At 46.3% G+C, this 26,677-nt stretch overlaps 3 protein-coding genes across 3 annotated transcripts in view; all 3 read left to right on the top strand.

Annotated features, from left to right (window-relative positions):
• LOC309549119 (uncharacterized protein) overlaps nucleotides 1-26,677 on the top strand; it is a 2,919,967-nt gene that overhangs the window by 2,880,581 nt on the left and 12,709 nt on the right. The window lies entirely within an intron of this gene.
• The window catches only part of LOC309548636 (gastrula zinc finger protein XlCGF66.1-like), a 292,938-nt gene that overhangs the window by 253,552 nt on the left and 12,709 nt on the right, over nucleotides 1-26,677 (top strand). The gene's annotated exons all lie outside the window — the stretch shown is intronic.
• Nucleotides 138-26,456, top strand: LOC309550209 (uncharacterized protein; the record flags this gene model as incomplete). The annotated part of the gene is made up of 8 exons (XM_082250624.1): nucleotides 138-231; nucleotides 24,871-24,998; nucleotides 25,085-25,208; nucleotides 25,325-25,422; nucleotides 25,512-25,739; nucleotides 25,819-26,025; nucleotides 26,124-26,262; nucleotides 26,437-26,456. The coding sequence occupies 8 exons, from the start codon at nucleotides 138-140 to the stop codon at nucleotides 26,454-26,456; spliced, it is 1,038 nt and encodes a 345-aa protein (XP_082106750.1).

Raw genomic sequence — 26,677 nt, 5'->3', positions numbered from 1 at the left:
AGCGAGCAGAGTAGCCGAGAGTTACAGTAAGTGCAGCAGGCTAAACACGCAAGTCCTGCTGTCTCCCTGGGCATGACCACCAGATTCTCCAGGCTGCAGGCTCCTCCTGTGTCAATTGCAGGTAGTGAGAAAAGCACATGCCGGTGCACCGGCCCCCAGAGCCAGATAAGGGCATTGTGGGTCTGGTGCTGCAGTGGAGTAGGTTTAGGAGTGGCAGAGATATGATATACAGTAAGTAACGTCATATCCCAGCTCTCCTCTTACTGACCACCCTCCTCTGTTTCCAAGAGCCTGTGCTGGCTTGTGCCCAGACTTGGTCGCAGCCACACAGGTGTAATACTAGGGAAGCCTGGCATTTGATTTACCAAGCTTCCGTAGGAGCCGTGCATTGGGGTGTGCTCTGTGAAGAAAGTTTCCCAGCCATCAGAATGTCGACAATGATCGACAAAAAATAAAGACAAGCTGGTTGTACTGAAGTCAATTGATCGAATTCTGTACAACCAGTCTGCACATAGATTGAAATTCTGCCGGTTCAGCAGAAATGTAAATCTGTCTATGGTGGCCTAAGTCCACTAGTCTCTGGGTTTATTAACCACTTAAGCCCCGGAAGATTTTACCCCCTTCCTGACCAGGGCCTATTTTGTGATTCGGCACTGCATGACTTTTAACGGACAATTGCGCGGACGTGCGACGCTGTACCCAAACTAATTTCACGTCCTTTTTTTCCCACAAACAAAGCTTTCTTTTGGTGGTATTTGATCACCTGTGCGATTTTTTGATCATGCGCTATAAACAAAAAAAGAGCGACAATTTTGCAAAAATAACAATATTTTTCACATTTCTTATATAAAATTCCCCTAAAAAATGTAAAAATCTAATTTTTTTAACATTTTAGGCCAATTTGTTTTCTGCTACATATGTTTGGTAAAAAAAAAATCGCAAAAATCATATTTTAATTGGTTTGCGCAAAAGTTATTGCGTTTACTAACTAAGAGAAAGATTTTTGTCATTTTTATTGTTTTTTTTTTTAACGAGTAATGGCGGCAATCTGCGATTTTTTTTGCAGTACTGCGACATTGCGGCGAACAGATCGGACCCTTGACTGACATTTTAGACACTTTTGGGGTTACCAGTGACATTACTACAGTAATCAGTGCTATACATATACACTGTTACTGTAAAAATGACACTGGCAGTGAAGGGGTTAACTTTATTTGAGAGGGAGGGGTTAAGTGTGTCCCTAGGGGCGTGATTCTAACTGTGATTGAATGTGGCTAGTGATGTAACAGCAGAGAGCTACGGTCCTACATAGCAGGACCGAATGATCTCTGCTGTTACACAGGGAAGAATGACAGGCGGCTTTGTTTACATTAGCCGCCTGCCTTTCTCCCTCTGTAACCGACGATCGCGAGTGACCGGCGGACATCGGGTCCACCGGTCACTCGCGTGGGGGGGGTCCGTGAGCGGGAGCGCGCCTCCAGCGGTGTGCGCTCGCTCCCTAGAGCCTCACAGGCTAGCGGCGTAGTACTACGTCACTTTGCCTGTGAGGGGCTGACTGCCGACGTAAATCGTCCTTAGGCGGTCGGCAAGTGGTTAAAACCCTCAAATCTTCTAAAAGGGATGCTCCACCTAGGTGCAGAAATTCACTTTGAACTCCACCTTATTTTCATAACTCTCTTTAGGTATTAGAAGTGCAAACAATGAGGTGGGAGCACATCTAATACCTACAATAAGTAATGAAAATAAGGTGGAGTTCAAAGTGAATTGTGCCATCACCTGGCATTGAGGAAGTTAAAGAGGAAGTAAACCCTCCTCTGCAAGTTGTACCTATAGGTGATCCTATGATAAGACTTACCTATAGGTACTGCAAATATATCCTAAACATGTACCGTTTAGGAGATATTTACCTTACATGCAGCCAGTGACGTCACTGGCGCATGCGCTCTGAAGGAACGGCCGCTGGTGCCGTTCCTTCAAAGCCCCGTGCCGTGACCGTCGGCTCCCGCGCGCATGCACGGGAGTGACGTAATCGCGGCTCCAGCCAATCAGACGGCCGGATGCCGCGAACCCGGAAGAAGGGTGACAGAACATGTCACCCATGGGAGAGGTGAGCGGTCGGCGCTTCGGGGCTTTTCTAAGGTAAGTATTTCATAATGAGCTAGTATGCGATGCATACTAGCTCATTATGTGTTTGCCTTTCAGGTGCACCTTAAACACTTGCCGACCGCCGCCCGACTATATACGGCGGCGGTCAGCCCCTCCCAGGCAAAGTGACGTACCAGTACGTCACTAGCCTGGGAGCGAATAGGGGACAAACGTGCGCCGCCGGAGGTGTGCTCCCGCCCCCGCTCGTAGCCGAAGAAGCCGACGCGTTTCCGCCGGTCACTCGCGATCGTCGGGTAGAGAGGGAGAAAGGCAGGCGGCTGATGTAAACACAGCCACCTGTCATTCTCCCCTGTGTAAAAGCACAGATCGCTCGGTCCTGCTATGTAGGACCGTTGATCTGTGCTGTTACACACACAGCAACATCCAATGACAGTAAGAAACACGCCCCTAGGGACACACTTAACCCCTCCCTCTCCAATAAAGTTAACCCCTTCCCTCCCAGTGTCATTTTTACAGTAACAGTGCATATGTATAGCACTGATTACTGTAGTAATGTCACTGGTACCCCCAAAAGTGTCAAAAATGTCAGTCAAGGGTTCGATCTGTCCGCCGCAATGTCTCAGTACCGCAAAAAAAATCGCAGATCGCCGCCATTACGCGTTAAAAAAAAAACAACAAAAATGACAAAAATCTTTCCCTTAGTTAGTAAACGCAATAACTTTTGCGCAAACCAATCAAAATACGCTTATTGTGTTTTTCTTAACAAACATAGGTAGCAGAAAACAAATTGGCCAAAAATTTTTAAAAAATTAGATTTTTACATTATTTTTGGGGGGAATTTCATATAAAAAAATTTGAAAAATTTTGTTATTTTTGCAAAATTGGCGCTCTTTTTTTGTTTATAGCGCATGATCAAAAAATCGCACAGGTGATCAAATACCACCAAAAGAAAGCTCTGTTTGTGGGAAAAAAAGGACGTCAAATTCATTTGGGTACAGCGTCGCACGACCGCGCAATTATCTGTTAAAGTCACGCAGTGCCGAATCGCAAAATACCCCCTGGTCAGGAAGGGGGTAAAATCTTCCAGGGCTTAAGTGGTTAAAAAAATAAATCTGAGGTTTACAACCTCTTTAAAACAGGCAGGAAGGAAATGTGATAACAACTCCTCTCTGCCTGTCAAATGCCTCTGAAAAGTGACCTGAGCATGGATCACTTTTCAGTGGAGTGTCAGTGCCTGCTGTAAGTGAATACAAGCCTTTGGGCTCACACAGTGTGCTGCGGTTTGGCTGCAGTGCAGGTGCACTGGCACTTTTCCTTCGCCGCAATCCCTTAGCCTTCGTGTAGGTTGTCCGTTTTGCCTGCATTTTCTGGAAGTGCACCAAAGATGCAGCATACAGGACTTTTTGTGCACTTTCAGAACATGCAGTAAAAATGTGCAACCTAATAGAGGTCTATGGGGCTAGGGGCAACATGCAGGAAGACTGCCAGCTGCAGAGAGGGGGAGGGGGAGGAATAGCTGGAAGGAGGGAAGAGAGGCTCACTTACTTCATTGTAAGGCTCTGGCTGCCGAGTAGACTGCTCAGTTTAAACTTTCCCGCCCAAAGAGAGAGCAGATCCACTACCAACCATTGGTATGGAGGAGGGAGGGGGTGGGTAACTCACTCTGTAACACAGACTGTCAGCCCCTTGACAGTACACATCGCTGGCTGCCTGCCTCATAGTGCTGGATGGAGGGATAAGAGTTCACGCCTGTACAGCCTCACTCGGACAGCTCCGGAATTGCACATGCGCAGTTCTGAGCTGGCGACACATCGGCCTTTGTACAGGAGATCAGTGCTGCCCAGGGGGAAAATGCCTCCCTGCCCCCCGCCCCAGTCCGCCCCTGGTTCTAAGTCATTTTATAGCAAAAAAAAAAATGCTGATTTGTACATGGATGTGAAAAATGCCCCAGACAGCAAGAGGTTAAATAAATGAGAAATATATATGGACGTTTTACAATGTAAATAAAATGCAGATTTGTAATTGTTGGTATTTTTATAACAATATCAGTGCAGTTCCAATTCTCTCCAACAACAAAAAATGGAACAGTCACATGTCAAATATTATCTCCAATAGAAACTGAAGGTTTGTCGAGAAACACTGCCACCGTGTGGCAAATTTTGTAACTTCAGCTCGTCTGTATTGCTGGGAAACACTGCCACCGTGTGGTCAATTTTATAACTGCAGCTCAGCTGTATTGCTGGGAAACACTGCCACCGTGTGGCCAGTTTTATAACTGCAGCTCAGCTGTATTGCTGGGAAACACTGCCACCGTGTGGCCAATTTTTTAACTGCAGCTCGGCTGTATTGCTGGGAAACCCTGCCACCGTGTGGTCAATTTTATAACTGCAGCTCAGCTGTATTTCTGGGAAACACTGCCACCGTGTGGCCAATTTTGTTACTGCAGCTCGGCTGTATTGCTGGGAAACACTGCCACCGTGTGGTGAATTTTATAACTGCAGTTTGGCTGTATTGCTAGGAAACACTGCCACCCTGTGGCCAATTTTGTAACTGCAGCTCGGCTGTATTGCTGGGAAACACTGCCATCGTGTGGTCAATATTATAACTACAGCCACCTATATTGCAGGGAAACCCTGCCTCCGTGTGGCCAATTTTGTAACTGCAGCTTGTCTGTATTGCTGGAAAACACTGCCACCGTGTGGCCAATTTTGTAACTGCAACCGCCTACATTGCTGGGAAACATTGTCACCATATGGCCAATTTTATAACTGCAGCTTGGCTGTATTTGCTGGGAAACACTGCCACCGTGTGGTCAAATTTGTAACTGCAGCCACCTATATTGCTGGGAAACACTACCACCGTGTGGCCAATATTATAAATGCAGCTCGGCTGTATTGCTGGGAAACACTGCCACCGTGTGCTCAATTTTATAACTGCAGCTCAGCTGTATTGCTGGGAAACACTGCCACCGTGTGGTCAATTTTATAACTGCAGCCACCCATATTGCAGGGAATCCCTGCCACCGTGTGGTCAATTTTATAACTGCAGCCACCTATATTGCTGGGAAACACTACCACCGTGTGGCCAATATTATAAATGCAGCTCAGGTGTATTGCTGGGAAACACTACCACCGTGTGGCCAATATTATAAATGCAGCTCGGCTGTATTACTGGGAAACACTGCCACCGTGTGATCAATTTTATAACTGCAGTTCAGCTGTATTGCTGGGAAACACTGCCACCGTGTGGTCAATTTTATAACTGCAGCCACCTATATTGCAGGGAAACCCTGCCTCCGTGTGGCCAATTTTGTAACTGCAGCTCGTCTGTATTGCTGGAGAACACTGCCACCGTGTGGCCAATTTTGTAACTGAAGCTTGGCTGTATTGCCGGGAAACACTGCCACCGTGTGGTCAATTTTGTAACTGCAGCTCGGCTGTATTTGCTGGGAAACACTGCCACCGTGTGGCCAATTTTATAACTGCAGCTCAGCTGTATTTCTGGGAAACACTGCCACCGTGTGGCCAATTTTGTTACTGCAGCTCGGCTGTATTGCTGGGAAACACTGCCACCGTGTGGTGAATTTTATAACTGCAGCTCGGCTGTATTGCTAGGAAACACTGCCACCCTGTGCCAATTTTGTAACTGCAGCTCGGCTGTATTGCTGGGAAACACTGCCATCGTGTGGTCAATATTATGACTGCAGCCACCTATATTGCAGGGAAACCCTGCCTCCGTGTGGCCAATTTTGTAACTGCAGCTTGTCTGTATTGCTGGAAAACACTGCCACCGTGTGGCCAATTTTGTAACTGCAGCCGCCTACATTGCTGGGAAACATTGTCACCATATGGCCAATTTTATAACTGCAGCTTGGCTGTATTTGCTGGAAAACACTGCCACCGTGTGGTCAAATTTGTAACTGCAGCCACCTATATTGCTGGGAAACACTACCACCGTGTGGCCAATATTATAAATGCAGCTCGGCTGTATTGCTGGGAAACATTGCCACCGTGTGCTCAATTTTATAACTGCAGCTCAGCTGTATTGCTGGGAAACACTGCCACCGTGTGGTCAATTTTATAACCGCAGCCACCTATATTGCAGGGAATCCCTGCCTCCGTGTGGCCAATTTTGTAACTGCAGCTCGTCTGTATTGCTGGAAAACACTGCCACCGTGTGGCCAATATTATAAATGCAGCTCGGCTGTATTGCTGGGAAACACTACCACCGTGTGGCCAATATTATAAATGCAGCTCGGCTGTATTGCTGGGAAACACTGCCACCGTGTGATCAATTTTATAACTGCAGCTCAGCTGTATTTCTGGGAAACACTGCCACCGTGTGGCCAATTTTGTTACTGCAGCTCGGCTGTATTGCTGGGAAACACTGCCACCGTGTGGTGAATTTTATAACTGCAGCTCGGCTGTATTGCTAGGAAACACTGCCACCCTGTGCCAATTTTGTAACTGCAGCTCGGCTGTATTGCTGGGAAACACTGCCATTGTGTGGTCAATATTATGACTGCAGCCACCTATATTGCAGGGAAACCCGGCCTCCGTGTGGCCAATTTTGTAACTGCAGCTTGTCTGTATTGCTGGAAAACACTGCCACCGTGTGGCCAATTTTGTAACTGCAGCCGCCTACATTGCTGGGAAACATTGTCACCATATGGCCAATTTTATAACTGCAGCTTGGCTGTATTTGCTGGAAAACACTGCCACCGTGTGGTCAAATTTGTAACTGCAGCCACCTATATTGCTGGGAAACACTACCACCGTGTGGCCAATATTATAAATGCAGCTCGGCTGTATTGCTGGGAAACATTGCCACCGTGTGCTCAATTTTATAACTGCAGCTCAGCTGTATTGCTGGGAAACACTGCCACCGTGTGGTCAATTTTATAACCCCAGCCACCTATATTGCAGGGAATCCCTGCCTCCGTGTGGCCAATTTTGTAACTGCAGCTCGTCTGTATTGCTGGAAAACACTACCACTGTGTGGCCATTATTATAAATGCAGCTCGGCTGTATTGCTGGGAAACACTACCACCGTGTGCTCAATTTTATAACTGCAACCACCTATATTGCAGGGAATCCCTGCCACCGTGTGGTCAATTTTATAACTGCAGCCACCTATATTGCTGGGAAACACTACCACCGTGTGGCCAATATTATAAATGCAGCTCGGCTGTATTGCTGGGAAACACTACCACCGTGTGGCCAATATTATAAATGCAGCTCGGCTGTATTGCTGGGAAACACTGCCACCGTGTGCTCAATTTTATAACTGCAACCACCTATATTGCAGGGAATCCCTGCCACCGTGTAGTCAATTTTATAACTGCAGCCACCTATATTGCTGGGAAACACTACCACCGTGTGGCCAATATTATAAATGCAGCTCGGCTGTATTGCTGGGAAACACTACCACCGTGTGGCCAATATTATAAATGCAGCTCGCCTGTATTGCTGGGAAACACTGCCACCGTGTGATCAATTTTATAACTGCAGCTCAGCTGTATTGCTGGGAAACACTGCCACCGTGTGGTCAATTTTATAACTGCAGCCACCTATATTGCAGGGAAACCCTGCCTCCGTGTGGCCAATTTTGTAACTGCAGCTCGTCTGTATTGCTGGAAAACACTGCCACCGTGTGCCCAATTTTGTAACTGAAGCTTGGCTGTATTGCCGGGAAACACTGCCACCGTGTGGTCAATTTTGTAACTGCAGCTAGGCTGTATTTGCTGGGAAACACTGCCACCGTGTGGCCAATTTTGTAACTGCAGCCGCCTAAATTGCTGGGAAACACTGCCACCGTGTGGCCAATTTTATAACTGCAGCTCAGCTGTATTTCTGGGAAACACTGCCACCGTGTGGCCAATTTTGTTACTGCAGCTCGGCTGTATTGCTGGGAAACACTGCCACCGTGTGGTGAATTTTATAACTGCAGTTTGGCTGTATTGCTAGGAAACACTGCCACCCTGTGGCCAATTTTGTAACTGCAGCTCGGCTGTATTGCTGGGAAACACTGCCATCGTGTGGTCAATATTATAACTACAGCCACCTATATTGCAGGGAAACCCTGCCTCCGTGTGGCCAATTTTGTAACTGCAGCTTGTCTGTATTGCTGGAAAACACTGCCACCGTGTGGCCAATTTTGTAACTGCAGCCGCCTACATTGCTGGGAAACATTGTCACCATATGGCCAATTTTATAACTGCAGCTTGGCTGTATTTGCTGGGAAACACTGCCACCGTGTGGTCAAATTTGTAACTGCAGCCACCTATATTGCTGGGAAACACTACCACCGTGTTGCCAATATTATAAATGCAGCTCGGCTGTATTGCTGGGAAACACTGCCACCGTGTGCTCAATTTTATAACTGCAGCTCAGCTGTATTGCTGGGAAACACTGCCACCGTGTGGTCAATTTTATAACTGCAGCCACCTATATTGCAGGGAAACCCTGCCTCCGTGTGGCCAATTTTGTAACTGCAGCTCGTCTGTATTGCTGGAGAACACTGCCACCGTGTGGCCAATTTTGAAACTGAAGCTTGGCTGTATTGCCGGGAAACACTGCCACCGTGTGGTCAATTTTGTAACTGCAGCTCGGCTGTATTTGCTGGGAAACACTGCCACCGTGTGGCCAATTTTGTAACTGCAGCCGCCTACATTGCTGGGAAACACTGCCACCGTGTGGCCAATTTTATAACTGCAGCTCAGCTGTATTTCTGGGAAACACTGCCACCGTGTGGCCAATTTTGTTACTGCAGCTCGGCTGTATTGCTGGGAAACACTGCCACCGTGTGGTGAATTTTATAACTGCAGTTTGGCTGTATTGCTAGGAAACACTGCCACCCTGTGGCCAATTTTGTAACTGCAGCTCGGCTGTATTGCTGGGAAACACTGCCATCGTGTGGTCAATATTATAACTACAGCCACCTATATTGCAGGGAAACCCTGCCTCCGTGTGGCCAATTTTGTAACTGCAGCTTGTCTGTATTGCTGGAAAACACTGCCACCGTGTGGCCAATTTTGTAACTGCAGCCGCCTACATTGCTGGGAAACATTGTCACCATATGGCCAATTTTATAACTGCAGCTTGGCTGTATTTGCTGGGAAACACTGCCACCGTGTGGTCAAATTTGTAACTGCAGCCACCTATATTGCTGGGAAACACTACCACCGTGTTGCCAATATTATAAATGCAGCTCGGCTGTATTGCTGGGAAACACTGCCACCGTGTGCTCAATTTTATAACTGCAGCTCAGCTGTATTGCTGGGAAACACTGCCACCGTGTGGTCAATTTTATAACTGCAGCCACCTATATTGCAGGGAAACCCTGCCTCCGTGTGGCCAATTTTGTAACTGCAGCTCGTCTGTATTGCTGGAGAACACTGCCACCGTGTGGCCAATTTTGAAACTGAAGCTTGGCTGTATTGCCGGGAAACACTGCCACCGTGTGGTCAATTTTGTAACTGCAGCTCGGCTGTATTTGCTGGGAAACACTGCCACCGTGTGGCCAATTTTGTAACTGCAGCCGCCTACATTGCTGGGAAACACTGCCACCGTGTGGCCAATTTTATAACTGCAGCTCAGCTGTATTTCTGGGAAACACTGCCACCGTGTGGCCAATTTTGTTACTGCAGCTCGGCTGTATTGCTGGGAAACACTGCCACCGTGTGGTGAATTTTATAACTGCAGCTCGGCTGTATTGCTAGGAAACACTGCCACCCTGTGCCAATTTTGTAACTGCAGCTCGGCTGTATTGCTGGGAAACACTGCCATCGTGTGGTCAATATTATGACTGCAGCCACCTATATTGCAGGGAAACCCTGCCTCCGTGTGGCCAATTTTGTAACTGCAGCTTGTCTGTATTGCTGGAAAACACTGCCACCGTGTGGCCAATTTTGTAACTGCAGCCGCCTACATTGCTGGGAAACATTGTCACCATATGGCCAATTTTATAACTGCAGCTTGGCTGTATTTGCTGGAAAACACTGCCACCGTGTGGTCAAATTTGTAACTGCAGCCACCTATATTGCTGGGAAACACTACCACCGTGTGGCCAATATTATAAATGCAGCTCGGCTGTATTGCTGGGAAACATTGCCACCGTGTGCTCAATTTTATAACTGCAGCTCAGCTGTATTGCTGGGAAACACTGCCACCGTGTGGTCAATTTTATAACCGCAGCCACCTATATTGCAGGGAATCCCTGCCTCCGTGTGGCCAATTTTGTAACTGCAGCTCGTCTGTATTGCTGGAAAACACTACCACTGTGTGGCCAATATTATAAATGCAGCTCGGCTGTATTGCTGGGAAACACTGCCACCGTGTGCTCAATTTTATAACTGCAGCTCAGCTGTATTGCTGGGAAACACTGCCACCGTGTGGTCAATTTTATAATTGCAACCACCTATATTGCAGGGAATCCCTGCCACCGTGTGGTCAATTTTATAACTGCAGCCACCTATATTGCTGGGAAACACTACCACCGTGTGGCCAATATTATAAATGCAGCTCGGCTGTATTGCTGGGAAACACTACCACCGTGTGGCCAATATTATAAATGCAGCTCGGCTGTATTGCTGGGAAACACTGCCACCGTGTGGTCAATTTTATAACTGCAGCCACCTATATTGCAGGGAAACCCTGCCTCCGTGTGGCCGATTTCGTAACTGCAGCTCGTCTGTATTGCTGGAAAACACTGCCACCGTGTGCCCAATTTTGTAACTGAAGCTTGGCTGTATTGCCGGGAAACACTGCCACCGTGTGGTCAATTTTGTAACTGCAGCTAGGCTGTATTTGCTGGGAAACACTGCCACCGTGTGGCCAATTTTGTAACTGCAGCCGCCTACATTGCTGGGAAACACTGCCACCGTGTGGCCAATTTTATAACTGCAGCTCAGCTGTATTGCTGGGAAACACTGCCACCGTGTGGTGAATTTTATAACTGCAGCTCGGCTGTATTGCTAGGAAACACTGCCACCCTGTGGCCAATTTTGTAACTGCAGCTCGGCTGTATTGCTGGGAAACACTGCCACCGTGTGGTCAATTTTGTAACTGCAGCCGCCAACATTGCTGGGAAACACTACCACCGTGTGGCCAATATTATAAATGCAGCTCGGCTGTATTGCTGGGAAACACTGCCACCGTGTGATCAATTTTATAACTGCAGCCACCTATATTGCAGGGAAACCCTGCCTCCGTGTGGCCAATTTTGTAACTGAAGCTCGGCTGTATTGCTGCGAAACACTGCCACCGTGTGGCCAGTTTTATAACTGCAGCTCGGCTGTATTGCTGGGAAACCCTGCCACCGTGTGGTTAATTTTATAACTGCAGCTCAGCTGTATTGCTGGGAAACACTGCCACCGTGTGGCCAATTTTGTTACTGCAGCTTGGCTGTATTGCTGGGAAACACTGCCACCGTGTGGTGAATTTTATAACTGCAGCTCGGCTGTATTGCTTGGAAACACTGCCACCCTGTGGCTAATTTTATAACTGCAGCTCAGCTGTATTGCTGGGAAACACTGCCACCGTGTGGCCAATTTTGTTACTGCAGCTTGGCTGTATTGCTGGGAAACACTGCCACCGTGTGGTGAATTTTATAACTGCAGCTCGGCTGTATTGCTTGGAAACACTGCCACCCTGTGGCTAATTTTGTAACTGCAGCTCGGCTGTATTGCTGGGAAACACTGCCATCGTTTGGTCAATATTATAACTGCAGCCACCTATATTGCAGGGAAACCCTGCCTCCGTGTGGCCAATTTTGTAACTGCAGCTCGGCTGTATTGCTGGGAAACACTGCCATCGTGTGGTCAATATTATAACTGCAGCCACCTGTATTGCAGGGAAACCCTGCCTCCGTGTGGCCAATTTTGTAATTGCAGCCACCTATATTGCAGGGAAACCCTGCCTCCGTGTGGCCAATTTTGTAACTGCAGCTCGTCTGTATTGCTGGAAAACACTGCCACCGTGTGGCCAATTTTGTAAGTGCAACTCGGCTGTATTGCCGGGAAACACTGCCACCGTGTGGTCAATTTTGTAACTGCAGCTCGGCTGTATTGCTGGGAAACCCTGCCACCGTGTGGTCAATTTTATAACTGCAGCCACCTATATTGCAGGGAATCCCTGCCACCGTGTGGTCAATTTTATAACTGCAGCCACCTATATTGCTGGGAAACACTACCACCGTGTGGCCAATATTATAAATGCAGCTCGGCTGTATTGCTGGGAAACACTACCACCGTGTGGCCAATATTATAAATGCAGCTCGGCTGTATTGCTGGGAAACACTGCCACCGTGTGATCAATTTTATAACTGCAGTTCAGCTGTATTGCTGGGAAACACTGCCACCGTGTGGCCAATTTTGTAACTGCAGCTCGTCTGTATTGCTGGAAAACGCTGCCACCGTGTGGCCAATTTTGTAATTGAAGCTTGGCTGTATTGCCGGGAAACACTGCCACCGTGTGGTCAATTTTGTAACTGCAGCTCGGCTGTATTGCTGGGAAACCCTGCCACCGTGTGGCCAATTTTGTAACTGCAGCCGCCTACATTGCTGGGAAACATTGCCACCGTGTGGCCAATTTTACAACTGCAGCTCGGCTGTATTACCGGGAAACACTGCCACCGTGTGGCCAATTTTGTAACTGCAGTCGCCTATATTGCTGGGAAACACTGCCACCGTGTGGCCAATTTTGTAACTGCAGCTCGGCTGTGTTGCTGGGAAACACTGCCACTGTGTGGCCAATTTTATAACTGCAGCTCGGCTTTATTGCCGGGAAACACAGCCACCGTGTGGCCAATTTTATAACTGCAGCTCGGTTGTATTGCCGGGAAACACTGCCACCGTGTGGCCAATTTTATAACTGCAGCTCGGTTGTATTGCCGGGAAACACTTCCACCGTGTGGCCAATTGTATAACTGCAGCTCGGTTGTATTGCTGTGAAGCACTGCCACCGTGTGGCTAATTTTATAACTGCAGCTCGTCTGTATTGCTGGGAAACACTGCCACTGTATGGTCAACTAAGATGAATTTTCAGGGAACACCAATAGGTGGATAGAGTAAGAGATAGTGAGACAGATTGGGGTAGGGAGTTCTATGGGATACGAGAGGCTCGGGAGAAGTCCTGGATGTGGGAGGAGGTGACTAGAAAGCAGGAGATATTGGGAAGATCGAATAGGATGATTTGGTTGGAATATTGAGACCAGGTTAGTTGTGTAGCTTGGGCGGGGTTGTGGATGACTTTGTAAGTTACTGTTAGTATTTTTAATTTAAATTTGTTGAGTGAGTGGCAGCCAATGGAGGGATTGGCAGAGAGGGGTAGCAGATGCTGAGCGGTTTGTGAGGTGGATGAGTCTGGCAGCAGCATTCATGAGGGACTGAAGGAGGGATATCATATGTAAAGGTAAGCCAATGAGGAGGAAGTTTCAGTAGTCGAGGCGAGAGATAGCCAGGGAGTAGGGATGGGTAAATGGTTCGGGACGGCATAGTTCGGCTTGAACATCCTCCGTTTGGCCATTTGCCCAACACCAGAAATTTCTGTGTGCGTGTTTTTCTTTATCTTTTTTTTTTTTTTTACAAAATATTGTTTTCAAAGGAGCAGTGATTTTATTAATGCTTAAAATGACAAAAAAAAAAACTTTAACTGACAATTGCGCGGTCAAGCGACGCCGTACCCAAACGAAATTTACATCCTTTTTTTCCCACAAACAGAGCTTTCTTTTGGTGGTATTTGATCACCTGTGCGATTTTTACTTTTTGCGCTATAAACAAAAAAAGAGCATTTATTTTGAAAAAATAAATTTTTTTTTTTTTACATTTTTTTATATGAAATTCCCCCTAAATAAGATGTAAAAACCAATTTTTTTAAAAATTTTTGGCCAATTTGTTTTCTGCTACCTATGTTTGGTAAAAAAAATTGCAATAAGCGTATTTTGATTGGTTTGCGCAAAAGTTATTGCGTTTACTAACTAAGGGAAAGATTTCTGTCATTTTTGGTGTTTTTTTTTTAACGAGTAATGGTGGCGATCTGCGATTTTTTTTGCGGGACTGCGACATTGCGGCGGACAGATCGGACCCTTGACTGACATTTTTGACACTTTTGGGGGTACCAGTGACATTTCTATAGTAATCAGTGCTATAAATATGCACTGTTACTGTAAAAATGACACTGGCATGGAAGGGGTTAATTTTATTGGAGAGGGAGGGGTTAATGTATGCCTGGTGCTTACTGACGTGTGGGGGGGAGGTGACTGTGTGAGACAGGGACAGATCGGATGTCCAGCTATGCTGAACACTCCGATCTGTCACTCCCTGTCACTGAGGAGATCCGCCCGCTCTGTTTACACAGGCGGGCAGATCTCCAAACTGGATTCCCTGACGATCGGGGCAGAGCAGCGGCGATCGCCGCCGCTCCTCCCCTGGCCCGACTCCCGCTGTGAATGAAAACAGCAGGAGCGCCGCCTAGAGGGGAGGAGTCTAGCGACGTAGGTCTACGTCGCTAGACGATAACGAGCCACTGTGCCGCAGTAGCAGCACAGTGGCTAGTGTTAAAGTGGTTAAACTGGATACGCACTATACAATTTTCTTTAGATTTTTTCCAATTTCCAAACCTAAACAGTTTCAATTTGTATGCAGTCAGGCAGGCCCTTTCACTACATAGTTGAAGGTAAATCTAACAAAAATAGTTGTATAGTGTGTATCCAGCCTTAGTCTGCCTGTAAAGTGGCGTATATGTTCTGTGTATAGAACCTGCTGCAGCAAAACTGACAATTATAAAGAAAAAAAATTACATTTAAATTGATTTTAATCAATTGTCGGCAATATAAATAAATTAAAATAACAGTGTGGGGGTTCCCCCCGGTCCATACCAGGCCCTTTAAAATCCCCAAAATCATTCTCGGTGACTTCAACATCCCTGTTACTACAAACACTTCTGCTACTTCTAAATGTTTTAGTCTAACCTCCTCATTTGGCCTGAAGCAATGGATACACAATGGATAGAGGCTTCTACGCACTCTGGTGGCAACACCCTCAGCCTTGTATTCTCCCACCTATGCACTCCATGCAACCTCTCCAACAATCCTCTCCCTCCCTCTAAACACCACTAGGGATGGGCGAGCAGTTTGGACGGAGCATAACTTCAGCCCGAAATGGACCCTTCAGGAGTTTGCCAAACACCCGAATTTTCTGTGTGCTCTGCGTTTCTTCTATTTATTTTACTATTTACATCCCGACGAGTGCACGGTCAATAGGTTGTTAAGAAGTGAGGCCGGGAACCCGCAAGAGTGTCCTTACCAACAAATGAGTCATCAGCTGTCAGCAGGCTTCCCCGCAGACAGCTGAATGTAAAAAAATAAATAATTGTTGGCAAGGAAGATAAAAAATGGGGAAAAAAAATGAGTGGGGTCCCCACCGTCTATACCAGGCCCCATCCATACCAGGCCCAAAAAAAGCTGCATGCTTGGATAAGGGTCTGGTATAGATTTTTAGGGGAAACCCCACACCATTTTTTTTTTAAATGGCGTATCTTCCCCCCCAAAATCCATACCGGACCCTTATCCAAGCACGGAGCCTGGCAGGCCAGGACAGGGGTGAGGACAAGCAAGTGCCCCCAAACCACACCAGGCCACATGCCCTCAACATGGGGGGGGTGATTTGGGTTAAGGGGGTCTTCAGGGGGCTAATCGGAATCTGGAGGCCCCCTTGAAAAAGGGGGCCCCCAGATCCTGGCCCTCATTTACCAAAAAAAGTGTTAAAGATAAAGACATGAGACACTTTTTGATAGTTCCTTTATTAAAAAAAATAAAAATAAAAAAACAATGTCCCCTGATGTAGATCCATCGTCAATCACAACGACCGCTGCACCGCCGAGCCAAAATAAGAAAAAAAAAACCTCCGCCCACGAGGAAGGCTGACTGTCGAATGCCTGCTCCGCTGGGTGACAGTTTTTAAATAGGTAATGGACATAGCCACCTGGTGATGTCACCTGGTGGCCCTGCCCCTTATGATGTCACCGATCCAACTGGCATTAGTCAGTTACATCACAAGGGGGCAGGCCACCAGATGATGTCACCAGGTGGCCCTGCTGCTAACCTTTTTAAGAACTGTCAGACTGTAATTCCTTGAGAGTGGAGTGTTTTCTTTTTTGGGGTCCAGAGGTGCAGTGGGTGTCATGATTGATGATGGATCTACATTGGAGGACATTGTTGTTTTGATTTTTCTATAGAAGGAATTGTGAAAAACGGGCTCATAGCCTCATTTATTCTTACAATGTACCCCAAACTCATTCACACAGGGGGCGGGATCTGGGGGCCCCTTTGTTAAAGGGGGCTTCATGATTCTGATAAGCCCCCTGCCTGCAGGCCCCCGCAACCACAGGCCAAGGTTTTGGGGAAGAGGACCTTGTCCCCATCAACATAGGAACATGTTGAGGGCATGTGGTCTGGTATGATTCAGGGGGGCACTCGTCCGTCCCCCTCTTTCCTTGCCTGCCAGGCTGCATGCTCGGATAAGGGTGAGGTATAGATTTTCGAGGGTACCTCATGTCATTTTTTTTTTAAATTTTGGCATTGAGTTCCCCTTAAAATTCATGCCAGACCCAAAGGGCCTGGTATGGATTTTGGGGGACTACACGCCAATTTCTCCCCGATTTTCTTCTTACCGGCAATTCTTTTTTTTACATTCCGCTGTCATCTGAGAAGCCAACTGACAGCTCATGACTTATTCGTTGTTAAGGACGCAGCAGCCGACTTCCCGCTTTCCCTTCTTAACAACCTATTGACTTTGCGCTCGGTGGGATGTAAATAGTAAACAAAATGAAAACACAGAGCACACAGAAAATTCGGGTGATTGGTGAAGTTATCCTCGGCCCAAACCGCTCGCCCATCCCTAGTGGTGTTTAGAGGGAGGGAGAGGATTGGTGGAGAGGATGCATGGAGGGCATAGGTGGGAGAATACAAGGGTGAGGGTGTTGTCACCAGAGTGAGTAGAAGCCTCTATCCATTGTGTACCCATTTCTTCAGGCCAAATGAGGAGGTTAGACTAAAACATTTAGAAGTAACAAAAATGTTCATGTTAACAGGGATGTTGACGTCTCTGAGAATGATTGTGGGGATTTCAGAAGAGAGAAAGTAGGGCAGCCAGGCAGAGAAGTCATCAAGGAAAGTTAATACCGGTCCAGTGGGCCGATAGATCACAGCAATTCTAGAGGAGATTGGAGAAAATAGACGTATACAGTGAGCTTCAAATGATGAGAGGGAGGAGAGTGGAGAACCTGGAAGGTGCTCTGTGAGGATAGGAGGATTCCACACTCCACCTCCCTTGTGTTCCCTAGGTCTAGATTTACACCTACTTCATTCATCTTATGGTGTTTATCAATAAATTAAGTAAACTGATCCATGTGCAAATTCATATACAACATAAAGTGCTTTGTGCTCAAGATGCTGTTCCCTGCAGATCCACTGCTTCCATTTTACACCTACTTCATTATATTATAATATTTTCTATAAAGTAATAACCTGTTCAAATTCATGTAATCATACAATATTCTTTTCTCAATATAGTGTTCTCTGCAAGTCCACTGCTTCCACTTTGCACCTACTTCAACAAAGTTCTGTTGCTCCATAAAAGTCCACAAATGAATAAAAAGTTGATAAGGTGTGAAAGTTCTCCGTGCTCCAAACTGTGCCAGCTGTAGTGTAGCCACGCCTTCTTCCACCTCTTACACACGTGATGGTGAGGGCGCCCCCTTAGTAGTGCTTCCCCACTCACCAGAGCAATATGACTCCCAGCTTTTCAGCTACCAGAGTCACAAACATCCTTCACACTCTCCTCACCTCAGATGGCAAAGGAACTGGATCCTCCTCGCTCACTCCTGCAAGTCTGCTGGGCTTTCTGTCAGTCTCCCTCCTAGACTCGGCTTCCTCCTCCGATCGCTGTTCCAGCAGGAGCTCCGCCTCTTCATACACACTCAGGGAGGAGAGTGTAGTGTATTAACACAGACAAGCTGTACAGGTTGCTTCTTTATTCACTGCACATCAGCATGCAACTAACTTCAGCCACACCCAGCTCCCAGACATATACATAATTGTAACATTTTGCAGACAGCAACTTAACCCGTTGCTTACCATACTACATTCCCTCCTCTCTTTGAATAAAACATAACATGCACAACGTATTAATAAGATTAACAAAATGCATGGATGAACAACTAAAAATTTAACCTATAAACTCCTGACTATACACATAGTCCTTAAGGTAGGCCGTTGGATTTGTTGCTCGTTTTTCTCTTGGCCATTCCGATGTGGATGGTTGTGGATTGAAGTCTGGATCACTGGCAGTATCATCACTACTCTTTGCCTGTTCGCCATCTTCTGATACTTGACCTTCTGACTCAATAAATTTCTTCACAAATGAGGAATTACGCACTTTTGTGTGTCCATCTAAATCCTCTAAAACCACTTGAGTACCTCTTTTCTCCTTTACAACATAAGGCTCAGGTTCAAAGGACGGAGCCAGTTTGTTAAACCGATCACTTTGAAGCAACACCTTATCACCCTGTTGAAGGCCACTAGGTTGACAATGGCGGCGGTGGTTTGCATACTGTTCAGCCCGGATCTTCCTTTCCTCATCAATATGCCGAAAAGGTTTCTGACTTGTAGGAGGACCCCCAATGTCTGGCAATTTTGTCCTGAATTTGCGACCACAAAGAAGTTCCGCAGGACTAACGCCAGTGACAGTATGCGGAGTTGTGTGATAAGCCAAAAGAAAACGCCACAGTTCCTTTTTCCAGTCTCTTCTCTCTAAATGAGCAATCCGCAAAGCTTTCAGCAAGGTTCGATTCTGGCGTTCCACTTCCCCGTTAGCCTGTGGCCAGTATGGAGTTGTACGATGATGTTCAATAGCATTTGATTTCAGATAATCCTGAAATTCCTGAGAAGTAAATTGGGCACCATTATCACTCACAATCCGTTTAGGCAACCCATGAGATGCAAAAATGCTCTCCAACCCCTCAATTACAGTTGATGATGTAGCTTTAGTGAGAACTACCACCTCTTGCCACCTTGAATAATAGTCCACAACAACTAAAAGATGGTGTCCAGATGGAATGTCGCACAGATCAATGGCTAAATCTTCCCATGGTCCCTCAGGTAGAACAGTGTGAGTTACTGGTTCTGGTTTAGGTTTGCTGCCCACCAACTGACATGCTCGACATGAAGAAACCAAACGTTCCACATCCTTGTCAATTCCTGGCCACCAGACTTTCTCACGTAATCTTTGTTTGGTGCGTACAATGCCTTGATGGCCCTCATGGGCTAAATGTAATGTACGTTTCCGTAAATCTTTAGGCATCACAATACGATTGCCACGTAGAACTAGTTGTCCTGTAATACTCAGCTCTTGTTTGATTCTGTGATAGCTTGGGTCACAATCCACCCAAACCCCTTGTCTTACACATTTTCTCAACCGAGCAATTTCCGGATCCACAGATGACAATTCTTCAATCTCCCGCGGTGTCAATGCCTGAGGCATGGCGTTAGTAGCCACAAAACGAATGTACTCTTCTGCCAGGTTATGAACAGGTGCAGAAGACTGAGGCAATCTGGAAAGTGCATCTGCTGCATTAGTCGGTCCAGGTCTGTACCGCACTGTAAAGCGATATGGTAACAATCTGAGAACCCATCTCTCCAGTGACAGTATGCGGAGTTGTGTGATAAGCCAAAAGAAAACGCCACAGTTCCTTTTTCCAGTCTCTTCTCTCTAAATGAGCAATCCGCAAAGCTTTCAGCAAGGTTCGATTCTGGCGTTCCACTTCCCCGTTAGCCTGTGGCCAGTATGGAGTTGTACGATGATGTTCAATAGCATTTGATTTCAGATAATCCTGAAATTCCTGAGAAGTAAATTGGGCACCATTATCACTCACAATCCGTTTAGGCAACCCATGAGATGCAAAAATGCTCTCCAACCCCTCAATTACAGTTGATGATGTAGCTTTAGTGAGAACTACCACCTCTTGCCACCTTGAATAATAGTCCACAACAACTAAAAGATGGTGTCCAGATGGAATGTCGCACAGATCAATGGCTAAATCTTCCCATGGTCCCTCAGGTAGAACAGTGTGAGTTACTGGTTCTGGTTTAGGTTTGCTGCCCACCAACTGACATGCTCGACATGAAGAAACCAAACGTTCCACATCCTTGTCAATTCCTGGCCACCAGACTTTCTCACGTAATCTTTGTTTGGTGCGTACAATGCCTTGATGGCCCTCATGGGCTAAATGTAATGTACGTTTCCGTAAATCTTTAGGCATCACAATACGATTGCCACGTAGAACTAGTTGTCCTGTAATACTCAGCTCTTGTTTGATTCTGTGATAGCTTGGGTCACAATCCACCCAAACCCCTTGTCTTACACATTTTCTCAACCGAGCAATTTCCGGATCCACAGATGACAATTCTTCAATCTCCCGCGGTGTCAATGCCTGAGGCATGGCGTTAGTAGCCACAAAACGAATGTACTCTTCTGCCAGGTTATGAACAGGTGCAGAAGACTGAGGCAATCTGGAAAGTGCATCTGCTGCATTAGTCGGTCCAGGTCTGTACCGCACTGTAAAGCGATATGGTAACAATCTGAGAACCCATCTCTCAATTCTGGCGGATGGTTTTGAGCGTGGCGAATATATCACTTCCAGAGGCTTGTGGTCTGTGATGATTTCAAAATCAAGGCCATAGAGATAGGTGTGAAACCTTTCACATCCCCAAACAACAGCCAAAGCTTCTTTCTCGGTCTGAGAATAACGTCTCTCTACATCAGTGAGGGATCTGCTTGCATACTGAATAGGCCTGTAATCGCCTGTGCATTGTCTCTGAACCAAGATGGTGCCTAACCCCACAGGGCTAGCATCGACAATAACTTGGGTGTGTGCAGTAGGATTGAAATAAGCCAAAGTTGTGGCGCAAGTCAGCCGTCTCTTAAGTTCATCAAATGCACCTTGTTCCAAAAAGCCCCACTTCCACGGGACTGCTTTGCGAGTCAACACTCTCAAAGGTTCACTGACAGTCGCCATATCTGGAATAAACTTGGCACAGTAATTCACTAGCCCAAGAAAACTGCGTACTTCTGCAGGGTTTTCAGGATTTCTGGCATCAGACACAGCTTTAATTTTACAGTCCTCCGGACCAATGCCCCTGTCAGACAGCACATGGCCCATAAAAGTCATTTTATTCATTTGAAATGTGCATTTCTTCTCATTTAATGTTAACCCTTTCTCCTTCAAGTGATTTAGCACTGCACGGAGACGTTCGTCGTGCTCCTGTGTGTTTGTTCCCCACACAATTATATCATCAGAAATGTTATGCGTGCCTTCACAACCATGTAGCACTTGCTGAATCACATGTTGATAGGCCTCCGGTGCGGACGATACGCCAAACATCAACCTCTTGTATCTAAAAAGACCTTTATGGCTTGCAAATGTAGTGATGACTCTAGATGCTGGGGTCAATTCAATCTGATGATAACCCCATTTCAAATCCAGTTTACTGAAGACACTTGCCCCATTCATTGCATGCAGAACATCTTCAATAGTGGGAATTGGATGTCTCTCTCTCTGCACAGCTTGGTTAGCACATCTCATGTCCACACAAATCCGAATATCTGTGCCCTTTGGTACAACAACTAACGGCGATACCCACGGAGTGGGCCCTTCCACAGGTTCAATAATGTCAAGGTCTAGCAGCTCTTCCAGTTTGTGCTCAACAGGTGATCTCAGGCTATAAGGAAGTCTGCGTACTGGCTGTGCAATAGGCTTTACATGTGGATCAATGTGAAGCTCCAACTGAAAATCCTTTAATTTTCCAAACCCAGAGAAGCAATCTTTAAATTCCTCTTTCAATGCAGAAATAGCAGGAGACACCATATTCACTCTTGCGCTGCCTACATCACGGCCAATCTGTAACACCCCTAGTGCCATTGCGGTTTGACGACCAAGCAGAGGCGACCCTGTGCCATCTACAACATAGAATTTGGTCTGCAATGGAGGACCAGTCTCATGTGTTTGAACAGAGGTATAAAATTTGCCTTTAAGTTGCAGTGGTGTACTGGAGCCATAAGTATAAATCTGTTTAGTGGTGTTACACAATTTAAGGTGATTTTCTCTGCCATTAAGACTGTGCCAAGAAGCCAAGTCCATAACATTGCATGTAGCTCCAGAGTCAATCAACACTGACACATCTGTATTTCCAATCTTAATGGTTAATGTCCCAGCTTGCAGAGAACACAGGGAGAATATAAATTCACAGTCAGGAGCACTCTCTTTATCCTCAGCTATAACATTTACTTGTGCAGATTGGCCTTTGGTTTTGTTATCTCTGGTTGTACTTCTACACACAGCTGCAAAATGACCTGTCTTTCCACAAGCATAGCACATTTTATTCTGTACCACAGTGCAGTCCTGACTTGTGTGTCCCGCCCTGCCACATTTATTGCAGGTGATATGTAAAGTCCTCTTTGGAAAACTCTCTTTCCTACTCCAGATATTCCTATTATTATAGGTAGGTTTGGAGACTGTATTGACAGATGCAGTGTTCTTGGTTTCAATATGCAGAGCCTGGAGCTCAGACAGTTCAATGGCTTTTGCAATCTCCTGCAGACTAGTAAGTGTGAGACTAGGTTCTCTCAATAATCTCCTCCTGAGGTGCACAGATGTGCATTTCTCTATGACCTGATCTCTGATTATCTCCTCAGTTACAGTCCCAAAATCACAAGACTTTGCCAGATATTTCAGCCTAGTCACATAACTGTCTGTGGTTTCTCCCAGTTCTTGCACAGCCTGTCTAAACTTATATCTTTCATAGGGAATATTTTTCTTTGGCTCAAAGTACTCACTCAGTCTATTCATGGCTGTCTCATAGTCTGAATCTTCCCCTGTTGCTCCCAGGGTTTCAAAAATGTCCTGAACTTGAGGTCCAGCTAGATGCAGCAGCATGGCTCTCTTCTGAGCAGGTGCAGTCACTCCTGTGGCTATAACATAGAGCTGAAATCCCTTCTTCCACTTGTCCCAGCGCTGTGAGAGACTAGTGTGGTCTCCAGACACATCAAACGGTCCGATAGCCGGTAAATCCAGAAAGCTAGCCATCCTCGTCGCCAAAATGTAGTGTATTAACACAGACAAGCTGTACAGGTTGCTTCTTTATTTACTGCCATCAGCATGCAACTAACTTCAGCCACACCCAGCTCCCAGACATATACATAATTGTAACATTTTGCAGACAGCAACTTAACCCGTTGCTTACCATACTACAGAGAGAAAGGGGAAGGATATACAGTACATACACACACAGCACAAGGCTGTGTTCACACTACCAGACGGTTCTCAGGGCTGCAGTTCCTCTGAGCTCCACAAGGTGGTGATCTAACTTCTACCCAGACAGGAAGTCTCTATGGAATACAGACAGGAAGTGATGTCAGATTCTGACAGGATATTCCATTTGGTAGGACGGAAAGAGAAGACAATGCAGGAATTGGAGGCAGAGGAGGTAATATGTAGATTAACCCCTTCAGGGGGATCAGTTGATGAATAATATATCTTGCTTCTAAAGCTGGCCATACATGGTTCAGTTTTATCGTTCAGCCAGCGGGATGAGTGAAAAAAAACTGAAGCGATTCCCCCATCCACACATTGGAGGGGGATGGGGGAATTCTCCCCGCTGCACTATTGTATTCTGACAATGGGGGGCGCTCCTCCGCTCTCAGAATACACAGATCAGTGATGAAGCTATTGGCTGCAGCTGCTGAATGAGTGACTTTTATCCGGCAGTGACCACACATGGATGGAAATGTGATCGATCCCTGCTGAACCAGCTGAATTTCCATGTATCTATGGTCACCTCCCCTCCCCCTCATCTCCTTCATTATGTAAGTCATGCTGAGATAATCTCCTATTGGCTGAGCAATATTCTCATTTGTCGCTGAGCTCCTTCTTGCTATTCCTCGTCCTGCCTGTTGTTTCCTTGGATTGATTTTCTGTGTAGTGACCCCGGCTTCATCTCTTGGATGCGCTCGTCTGTTGCTTGTCCTGACCTTTATCCTGATTCCTGGATCTCCCCCTCATCTCTCCTCCATATCCACTTACACAGCTTTTCTCCACACCTGCAGTGACCGGGGGGGGGGGGGGGGGATGAAAAACATGCAGCAAAATCCATCCCCACCATTAGGAGCTCTGGAGAAAATTGTCTGCTATTTACACTCCGTTCCTCCGCACGTCACCTGATCACATGAGAGATTACTTTCACACTTTCCTGACAGATTTCGGTATGGTAAAGGTCAAAGTTCACTCTTCAGTGTAGGAGAGGTAGGACGCACCCAGAAACAATGATTTGGTTTGTATGGGGGCCTCATATCGAGGGCCCCTCAAATCTCCCCAACCAAATGTTCCTGCATTCAAAGTCTATATGTCCTATGACATCACACTGACCTCACAGCTCTTCCCCCCAATGTCTCTCCATCTGGCTTTTTTTTCTCATGCTCTTAGGATGTGGGCGGACCCTTGGAATTCTCACTTTCAAAAGTGGGTCTGTTGGTCCTGCGTTGTATGTTATGATGTCAGAATGTCTGCAACAAGCTTTTACTCTGCGTAGTGTGGGGGTCCTGTGTGGGTAAATTATAACTCAGTCTGAGGTGGGGCTTTAATAAATAGAGACCTGACCTGAGAGATGAGGAGGATTCTGGCAATATGATTTAATTTTACTATTTGTGTTCAGATCTAGAGTTTTCCTCCTGTGAAGTCTGGAGATCATATGACCATCACATTGCCTCCACCTCCCTCCCTGATAGAATAGAGAAATACAAAGAAGATTCTAGAAGTCACCTGAGAGATCATGGAGGAGAGGTGAGCGGTGCTGGGAATTCTGGGACATTATCCAGTAACAGACAAGGGATGTGTCTGGATGGTGACTGTATCATTGTGTGTGTCAGGTTCCTATAAGGTGTCAGGATGTCACTGTCTATTTCTCCATGGAGGAGTGGAAGTATTTAGAAGGACACAAGGATCTCTACAAGGATGTCATGATGGAGAATCAGCCGCCCCTCACATCACCGGGTAAGAGGAGACTTTATTGTAAAGGAGAGAGCAGTACGGAGGATCCACCTAGATCCCCCATCATCTGATAAACACATAGAAACAATGTATTCAGTCAGTGTGTGTGTTTCCTACAGATGGATCCAGTAATGGGAACCCACCAGAGAGATGTCCCCGTCCTCTGTATTCCCGGGATTCCACACAGGAAGGTCACACCATCCCCCACCATCATCAGGTAGATGAGGAACAATCACTGATAGTATCATTAGGATCTGTACATTATCTGCATTGTTACCATTGATGTCATTTTTATTATATATTCAGAGTGGAAACCTGAGAGATTCTAAAGTTGAGGTTAAAGAAGAGATAAAAGAGGAGGATGATGAGGATAGGGTGATGAAGGAGTCAGAGTTTCTAAGGGAACACAAAGATCTGTACCAGGACACCATGGTGGAGTCATCCAGCTACAGAAACCCACCAGAGAGATGTCCCCGTCCTCTGTATTCCCGGGATTCCACACAGGAAGGTCACACCATCCCTCACCATCATCAGGTAGACAAGTGACAATTATTGGTAGTTCTTATTTATATACAGCATGTTTGTTACAATAAATGTTTTATTATATATTCAGAGAGGAAACCTCGGGGATGATAATATTGATGTTAAAGAAGAGTATAAAGAGGAGGATGAGGAGTATGGAGTGATGGAGGAGTTTTCAGAAGGACACAAGGATATGATGGAGCCACCTAATACCAGGAACCCACCAGAGAGATGTCCCCGTCCTCTGTATTCCCGGGATTCCACACAGGAAGATCCCACCATCCCTCACTGTTATAAGGTTGGTGGGACAAAGTATCTAGAACATGGACGTGTGGGAGCAATGTGTGGATATTTTATGTCAGCTTATATTTTACAGTTGATATTTTCTTGGTTTAGGGTGAAGATCTGATAGATCTAAAAATTAAAGTTAAAACAGAAGAAGAGAAGTATGTGAGGGATGATCAGCAGTCTATGGAGGAGGATGGAATAACGGGGACATTTATAGAGGAGGACACTCCTACAGAGATCAGCACAGGTGGGTCATTAACACTAAATACATTCCTCCACCCATACTGCTCACTGATTGGTCCAGAGTAGGGGGGGGACTGGGTGATATCAGCCTGTAATACCCTGGTCACTTTCCTGAGCTGTGTTCCCCGTCCTGTATTCCTGTATTTCTCTCAGATAATCTTCCTTCTCTGTGCTGCAGACACAATTTATGTATCTTGACTGGAATTATAGAGATTCTGGGATTCAGCTGGCAGCAAAATGTTACTTTTCACCATAGGTGTTGTGACAGTGTTCACCGTCACTGGGAGTGAGGGACAGATACTTGGGGGACGCTGAGAGAATGGTTTGGATGGCTTCAGATGGGAGAGTGATATTTGTCAACGGTGGCTCTCAAGAAATGTGGAGATTTGATCCCACTTTGCACTGTGGGCCTGTGGCCT

The sequence above is a fragment of the Pelophylax lessonae genome (assembly GCF_965119305.1).
Source record: "Pelophylax lessonae genome assembly, chromosome: 3".
Lineage (NCBI taxonomy): Eukaryota > Metazoa > Chordata > Amphibia > Anura > Ranidae > Pelophylax > Pelophylax lessonae.
Note: the sequence above shows the minus strand (reverse complement) of the source record. Positions and strands in the feature narration are given on the sequence as shown.